General features: G+C 33.0%; 1 protein-coding gene across 6 annotated transcripts in view; it reads left to right on the top strand.

Moving 5' to 3' along the window:
* LOC128875239 (tyrosine kinase receptor Cad96Ca) overlaps positions 1 to 9477 on the top strand; it is a 43935-nt gene that overhangs the window by 24686 nt on the left and 9772 nt on the right. For all 6 annotated transcript variants that reach the window (XM_054120631.1, XM_054120629.1, XM_054120632.1 and 3 more), the window contains exon 3: positions 5794 to 6044. In XM_054120631.1, coding sequence (XP_053976606.1) covers positions 5794 to 6044 — 251 coding nt within the window. The remainder of the gene's footprint in view (positions 1 to 5793; positions 6045 to 9477) is intronic.

The raw sequence follows: 9477 nt of genomic DNA, 5'->3' as shown, positions 1-9477 counted from the left end.
CTACGCGCGCTCTGATTGGTCGGGGTTTTCGCTTAATATCTCCTTAACGAAGCCCCATCCGACATTTTTGCAAAGGAAATTGTTGTTCAGAATCGTCTCAGCTACCCCCCATTTCCGGCTCCTCCCCGACTTTTGGGACACCCTGTATAAGGGGGTGAATTAACCCCTTCACATCAACCCTCGCCAATGCAACTTTGCACACACCCATAAGACACTTGAAGACTACTCCTCACGAAGTTTCACCGAAATCGGTTGAAAACTATCATAATTATGAACATTTCAAAATGTTTTGAAATGTTGTCCAGCAGTTTATATATATTCACGAATTAATCGATATTCGAGCTAAATAACAAGTAATTGACTCTACAAAGATGATTAAATGGCTTCCTAAGAAAGCATTATGGGCTAAAAAAAGGGTAATATGTATGTACCACACCTTGGTATTATTGCGCAAAGAATTAGCACTGCACCTAGCGAGGTTTCATTCTTGATACTTTTACCGTGATAAAACAAATGATTAGTCTTAAAGAAACATTTTTCAGTCGAATGCAAAAATATTTCACGCGATACTTAATTGAATAATGCATGAAAAAATTGAAGTATCATTTATATTAGGTGGACTGGAAAGTAATGTCGTTTATTTTACATTAAATTCAAACAAATTTGTAATAAATTCCTTTTTTTTAATCAATTATGTAATCGCCCTCATTATCAACAGCCTTTTGCCATTTAGTGTAAAAATGTTGAATGCCAGATCGATAAAAATCAATGAGCTAGTGAGTAATAAACAAGTATTTCAAATTGAAAAAACGACATTACTTTCCAGTCCACCTAATATATTGACCGGCCGTGGTAGGTTTAGTGTTAAAACCAGAATTTAAAACCAGCACCTTCGACGAGAAGGTCCTCTCTCAGAATAGTCCTCGATACGCGATCTTTAAACATCGATTACCATAAATTGGAATTGGATAGCTCACGAGGTCTAATCTTTCACTCCTTAATGTCAAACACCAGCGGGCCTGGAGCCTGTTATAAGCGTTTGCAAATGAACACGAGATCTTGCATCTCTCTCGACTACTATCACGGTGAAGAAAGTTGTCGGATGACGCCCATAAATTTTAATAATTGAAGCCTCGAGCAATACGCGAATTTGCCAGTCACGTCGATGCTGTGTACAGTTTTCCCCGCATCGAGATTCTAATCAACGTCCTTCGTGTAATCGTCCTCGCGTTACTCTAATTGAGCGGCTACCATTTCCTGGGCGGTGCCAGCTCGATCTTCTTACGTTCTTTTTGTTTCATCGTGGTCGAAGCCGTCCAACGACTCTTCCTAAGTATATCAAACCCATTCATTTTATTTATGTCTATATAATTCGTAAATTACCAAAGATGTGGATAAATGTTTCGAGTGAATGTACTTTATCTGGAGTCCCGTAAATTAGTTTGAGAAGATACATAAACTGTGGGGACCAATATTACGTTTTCAATGAACTAGTAAAAATATAAAGTGGCTCGTTAAATGTTATTTCTTTCCGTGTTACAATCTAGGAAAAAATAATCTTTGAAGTTTTCTGTCGCTATTCGAAGCAATGATCGTAAAAGACGCGTCAAAAATCGATCTGGGAAAATATGTCAATTAGTGTTAAACAATATTAAAGGAAAAGCATCTGTTATAATACTTTTCAGAGAATTCTGTAGGTTTATGTTCGAGGTTTAATTTACAATTGCATAACTTACTAGTGAAAATAAAAATTTGGAAAATAGGATTATAAATTAAATCTGAAATATAAATGTACAGAGTGCTTAGAAAAATTTAAGAAATGCTTTCTTCTCGATAAAGTTATAAATTGTACATACAAAGAAAAGGATATTTATAATACTATGCAACTATCCCATAGAATAGTATACAAATATTATTAACCTTTTGATCGCGAAGGGCGTATATATACGCCCTCGAGTAGTAGGCTCACAGCTTGGCTGACCATAGAAAGTCAACATGTATACCGGGTGGGGCATTTTAAACAGGTCACCTGAATAACTCGCTTGTTTTTGAAGATAGGAGAAAATGCATTAGACCAAACACACTTGGTATCAGGGGGCTCATAATCTGGTATTATCAATTTTTCTATAGGTGGATGCGTCAAGGAGATATGAAGGTCAATTCTGTTTTTTTAAACAGAATGGTATAGTTTCTTACTCAGAGTTTGGTAGAGTGTTTCAAGACGAATACAATGACCTATTTAAAGGTCATTTGAGGTCACCCAAAGTCAACTGCAATAGAAAATAAATTGTCCCAGAGTACTTTTCGAATACTTGGACGTTTATTTGCTTACTGCCACTACAAGTGTTCAAAATGGCGACCATGAACATGGATATATAGTCTAAATCGTTGCAATATTGATGACACCGCCTGGCAAATTTCATTTGTATCTATTACAGAGCAAGCTCATTTTATACATTCTTGCATGTCAAGTTTGGTAGTTGGTTTTTCGCGTAATATTACGAAGTTGTCCTCTAGACGGTAGTCAAATTACTAATAATATTTTAGGATACAGATAAGCGTACAATGTGACTGAATGTTTGTTTAAAAGTACTCTGAGACAATATATTTTCTATAGCAGTTGACTTTGGGTGACCTTGAATGATCTTCATAATAGGTCATTGTATTCGTCTTGAAACACTCTACCAGACTATAAGTAGGAAACCATATCATTACATTTAAAAAAGAAAACAGAATTGATCTTCATACCTCCTTGACGCCTCCACCTACAGAAAAAGTGGTTATGCCAGATTATGAGCCCGCCGATACCAATTAAGTTCGGTCTAATGCATTTTCTTCTATCTTCAAAAACAAGCGAGTTATTCAGGTGACCTGTTTAAAATGCCCCATCCTGTATATAGGAACCCAGTAACGAAACGAAATCCAGAGCCTCACGCAAGTGGACGAAATTTTTAAATTCGTCCAATGAATTTTTTTTAAATATCTTCTTATAGAGAATGACAAGATGAATTTCTTTTTATATTTACAGTTTATTCGTCTGGCGTTGAATTTAAAAAATAAAAATTGAAAACTTAAAAATCGCATCTTGCAGCTCGAAGCATTGTCATTGACGACGACCCGCGATCTTATAACTAACACTCTATTTCAGTCAATTGTGAACGAATCGATTTGCAAATTTCTGAGAAACTTCTTCGAACACTATGGAACAATTGTTTCACTGGATGTTGTTTTGAACGCAAACTTCCATCGATACTTTTTAACGGTGAAAATGAAAAGCATCGTTAGCTGGCAGTTACTCATTTCCAATTGAATATTTGTAAACAGTAATGAATTTTCGGCTTTTTGTTAGATTGTTAAGTATCGATGGATTCTGCTACGTATCTGTACAAAATTTGGAAGTTTTTCGGTGACATTCGTCCAAGATACAGCGATTTATATTTTATAATCTAATTGAATTTCGGGAAAAAGGACTTTTAAGTTTCCAATTTTTATTATTGAAACTAAACGTCGGAAGAATACACTGAAAAGATAAAAAAGTTTCGTCTTGTTATTGTTTATAAAGAGACATTTTTGAAAAATTGATTTATCGAGTTCAAAAATTTCGTAAAGGGTATCGTAAGGGTAAGAGTGTTTTTTCGAATGAATACAATTACAAGTAAAATGCATCATTTCAGTTTCTGATTAGCAAAAGTAACATTCGTGGGCATAAGAAGGTTTACAGGGCATTTTAGAAATTACTGATAATCGAAGGAAAGCGAGTGGTCGAAGACCAACACATGGTGTTACTGAAATTGAATCGATGCTGCAAAACCATCCAATAATAATATAAGGAAACGGACGGATAATAAAGACTTTCTCTTATTCGCACGAAACCTCATTGGTATGCTCGCGTTGAGCAAAAGCTGTACCTCTCGGAACAGCGAATGGTATGCCGTAACATTAGTGGATAATTGCTAGGGTCTCACAGTTTGTTACCAAGCTTAATTTCGATACTTTGTTGCTTCAAATGAGTGGAAACATCTTGCTCAAGACAAGAGATATCGTTTCGAATAAATTTATGTTACTCGCTAAAATCTTCGACCATTTGTAAATAAAAATTGTAATTGACAGGATGTGAAAGTTATAACGTTATTTTTGGCATATTATTAATGAATTGGTTATTGGTATGCTTATTATATCGAAAAAAGATGAAAGATTCAGATTTAGATATCAACATTTTTGGATTTTGATAAAACTTTATACTGCATATTTTAGTCTGATGTCGTCATACATCTGCTTTGACCAAAATCCATCCATGAATAATTTCTTTTAATTTTTTTCATTTTTCTAGTATACTTTCACTATTTGTAAATATTTTTGTTATAATTGTTTTCTTTTTAGTTTTCTTTCTAGTCTTCAATTTTCTCTAATGAAAAAAACATTGAATACATAACAACAACTTGTACAAACAGCATTATTTTTCTTCCATAAATGCTATAAATTTATTTAACTCAAATTATAAATACCTCCAAGCATCAGGCTCGACAAAAGTCATCTTAAAATTAATGCTCAACGGCAAATCACGCTAATTAGGAAAGATAAAAATGAAATTTAATCCATATTACAACAATGTAAAATTCTGTGTATATTCTCCATGTACTTTGATATTCACGGTGTACGTATCGTTAGACGTAAATAAAGCAATAACGGAGGATTTTGAAAAATAAAGGTTAAACGTGAGCAGCTTATGAAAGCGAAGAACAGTAATTTTAGGTGAACGGTAAACTCGTTTTGGCAGAAAAAGATTCGTAAGCCATGTCTCGCTAACGAATTATTTGCTTTAAAGCGAATATTTCAAAGAACTGTTTGAAAAGAATAAGAAAGCACTATGAAAAGTTATGTTTGATAAAAAGCAGCGAAATTGCGAGTATCGTAGCTTTGAGTTAAAGCACGAAGAGTTACACTCTACTTGACGATATGAACTCGAAATCCAGGAAGAAATGCATATCAAGGCCGATCTCTCAAGCCACCCGCGGCTCTCTCTCATTATCCTTCGGTAAATTCGAAGTTAATTAGAGCTCAAGCGGAAAACCACTTTGTTTTGTTCGAATGAATCGTATTCGAATAGGAAATACATCAATTTTTATTCACATTATCTGCAATAATCACTGAAAATATCATGTTGTCGCAACTGAAGGAGGCCACCTAAATATTTCCGTTGGTTTTTATTACATAAAAATTATTCGTAACGTGATTTATTGAAATCGCAATGGTTTTTGGAGAAGTACCGTAGAAGACAAATTTTTCTACTAACTTCAGCTTTTTTTGATTTTCTTCAAAATTGAGTAGTCATACATTAAAAATGAATATCATAATTTTATTTTATTCCATGTATTTAAGATTGAATCGATAACGAGGTATCCATTTCTTAGATATGCATTAATTGTCGAAATATTGAACGCTTTAGTATTAGCTCGTTCTAAAAGTTCATGTCATTGCTACTTCTGCTACTCAAATTAATATGTGAAATATACTCTTAAGTGTTATAAGAAAAAAAAGAAATAATCTCTCTCATTTTATAATATTTTCTCACCTTTCTGACATGGTCATTATACCGTCACTATAAAATTTCTGTAGTTTTTTTTATTGATTATTGACACAGTCTTCAGCACGAACTTATGGATTCACCTAATACAATTTATACAACGATATAAATTCAAAACTAGAATAATCTGTTGTTATCTTATACAATTACCTTTTTACTTGAAACGAACGGAATGCAACCACTCATTCGATATTTAATTTGTGTTACAGGAAGTCAATTTAGCGACAACACACCACCGGTAATGTGGATAGACAGAAATTTGGTACTTTTGGATTCCGAACCCGTAGGAAGTGTCGTGACCAGAGCCCGCGCCGAGGACAACGAACAGGATCAGTTAACTTACGGTTTGGAATCTCTTGGACACAACTACAACGGAAACGATAGCCCGCAACCACCGCTTCCTTTTTATATCGACAATAGCACCGGGATCATCTACGTTAATGAAACGCTCAAAGGCAAAGTGAGTTCCGTTTCAAAGCTTTCTAATAATTGCTGCATAAAAATTGTGTTCACTGTTTTTTTGGACGTTTTCATACCGTGCAACTTTTATCTAACCAATTTTATTCTGTGTGCTATCAAATTCGAATGACTGTGCAATATACATAGATACATAGGCACATATACTGTGTGTCGCATCGGCCATAATTCTTGACTACAATTTGAAAAAATCATAAGTCTTGATTGGGTAAACGGATTTCAATTATCAAAACGGGGAAACTGCGTGTCTATAAGTGAGGAATTTTTAAAAAATATCAGACTATATTATAAATCTGTTTTTTAGTACTTTTTGGCGGAAAGATACGTAAAACGTTGTCTAATCTTTAAAAATTCGTAGCTCTTCTACTAATGAATATTTTGTATTGAAACTTCTTTTTCGTTATAGATCTCATGGAACCCTACAAAAAACATATAGAAAGTTTTTCTCTAAAGTGAAAACCCAATTTTTTAAAAATGAAAGAAAGATATTTTAAGAAATCCACAAGGGTGGTGCCCGTCAATTTTTGTAAAAATCTAAAACTGTTTATACAAATTATCGTTCACTTCCTCGATCAAAGTGAAACATATTTTGTTAAATAATATATAAAAGCAACTTCTATTATCTATGAGGAAAAAATTCCTAAGAAAAAGAAGAAAAATGGTTTGAACAAAAATGATCCTTGAAAAATATTCATACATATAATAAAATATAAGTGTCCGAATATTAATGCGACGCAAGAATAATGCATTATCTAGTATATTGTTCGTTACATTACAAATTCGATATGCTACATAAATAAAATTTACATTTCTGTTAAAGAGAACAAACGTTCTAACATATCACACACAAAAAAAAATGTATAAACGGAATTATGGTCAGGTGTAGATTGTAATAATGAATAAAGTGTTATATAGCGTACGAATATTAATACGAATCACTGTATATAATAAAAGTTGCTCCTGAATCTGATGTTTACGTTAGAGGAATTTGTTGCTTTAATAGCTACAGTGGATGTAGAAAGTATTCGTACACCGATCACTTTCCAAAAAAACTATGTGAAATTGTAACTTATTAACTTTCTTTTTATAAACAATGATATTCTATATATTCTTGGAAATCTCTAGAATAGATACACTACGAAAAGATTAGTTATTTTGTATAAATGAGAAATCAACAAGAAAAAACAATAAATCGATAGAAATACAGAACCAATAAGTATTCGTACAAGTGTTATACTTTTAAAACTTCATTAAAAAAAAAAAGAAATTTACATTAATTTATAAATAATTAATACTTCGTGGGATTTCCTTTTGTTTTTATAATTACTGCAACTTTTCTAGGTATTAAATTAACTATCATAAATGTCGATGTTATTCGGGGTGGGATCTTTTTCCATTCCTTTATTAGAGCATTTTTTAAGTCTTTTATATTGGAAATTTAATGTTTTCTGATTCCCACGAAGTAATAAACTGATGTGCTTATGTTACAAATTCTACTGTAAATTGTTTGTCGTAAGAACCGTAGGAATACTTATTGCTTCTATATTTCTACCGATTTTTTATATTTTCTTGACAATTTCGCAAATTATATAAACTAGTAATTGTTATTTGAACTATATTCTAAAGATTTCCGAGAATGTATAGAATATCATTGATTATAAAACAAGGAGTTAATAAACTACAATTTCACACAAAAGTTTTTTGGGAAATTGATCGATATACGAATACATTCTACACCCACTGTATGTTGAAACAAGTATGCCAACCAACAACTCAGCAATATTGGGTTAGGTCAAATATAATAAAGGATGAAAGGGACTGTCAAGTTGTATTCGTTTGATTTCATTCACAGTGTTACACAATGAACTGACATTCTTTGACATAAAAGGTAGTAGCCGTTCGATTATCCATACTTCCTGTTTGCCGTCTAGTTCGGATAATCGAGATTACACTGCATTATATTCTAGTCATAGCGGTACGTGAGGTATTTAAAATTCTGCACGATAATCGTTCGTAGTACCGTTGTAAATGGTCAAAGTTCACCTTATATGTTTTTAAAGGATTCCCTTTTTATACTTAATCCCTAAACGAGCCTTAATTTCATTAATTTAGCTATTCAAATAGTTGCTTTGAAATGATAACCTATTCGTCTGCCAGGAAGCAAGCCCTGATTGCTGATTGTGAGATTCTAAATTAATCTTCGTGGATTGTCGCGGATTTGATGTGATCTTTCAACCAACAGAATGTAGCACGCTTGTTAAATTATCGTTCCAATGGGTTCCGTTTCACCCCTGTTTAAAAAAAATAGGTGGAATATTCACTTTCTCAAACTAAATGTGTATTATCTCTAATACTTGTGTAACATTTTATGTAGCTGTGAATTGGAAGAACCAAATTGAAAAATTACCAAATGTACTTTAAAACATACCTAACATATTCCCAAAGTTATAAAAACATAAAAACTTATCTATAAAAATAAATATCCCAAAAAACACTTAATAATTGGACCCCTAATGCAGTTTCCCCCCTTAAGGGGGTTCACCTGTGTAACGTTTAATTTTCAAGGTACTTTTCAAGAATTTTTTGTAGAAAAAGTACTAGTGCAATTATGATAATTTTTTTTTATTTAGTAGATCGACGCTTTAACATTAATTTTTGATTTTTATCACAATGTTTCGACATGTGGATATTCCTAGACCGCGCTTTAACGAGACCACTTAAAAGTAGAAGAATCATTCGGCGACCAGGATTTGATCGTACTTGATCGTCTGAAACAAAAAAAGTAAAATACCTTCTGTATAATTACATTTTGAAGGTACTGACGATAAAATATTCACAAAATTTTGAAAATTGTTAATAGGGTGGCGTATAAACTAAAAAATGATATTTTAAGGTATCTTTTCCCCTACCTAATGGCTAATAGACGTTGGAAAAAAATTTCTTTAACATGTATCTTGCCGCCAGTACCGCCAATTACGTTTGAAAATTGTAGAACAAAAATTTCATCCCGATTCATGTAATGGATTTTGTGCGATCCTGTTTATTTAGAAACGTTTATTTAAAAACATTCGCGTTTAATGTTAAAGCGTCGATCTACCAAATAAAAAAAAAATTATCATAATGGCTCTAACTACTTTTCCTACAAAAAATTCTGGAAAAGTTCCTTGAAAATTAAACGTTACACAGGTGGACCCCCTTAAAATGAAATCGACTGTTTACTGTATACCTACTGTTCGAAGTGATATTTTACTCATCTCCGATCGAGATAAATAAGTCAGCAAATTGCACGGTGACAATTTTCGTTGTACCTGATTGTCGGGACGACATGATTTTAGTCAAACGTATACGATTATACGGAGCCAGTCGTGCATGCGAGCATTCGTCATTTTCGAAGCGTGAAAAGTCGATGAATCGCC

This window comes from Hylaeus volcanicus, chromosome 4 (genome assembly GCF_026283585.1).
Source record: "Hylaeus volcanicus isolate JK05 chromosome 4, UHH_iyHylVolc1.0_haploid, whole genome shotgun sequence".
Classification (NCBI taxonomy): Eukaryota; Metazoa; Arthropoda; class Insecta; order Hymenoptera; family Colletidae; genus Hylaeus; species Hylaeus volcanicus.
The sequence above is the reverse complement of the archived record's forward strand: the minus strand, read 5'-3'. Positions and strand labels throughout refer to the sequence as shown.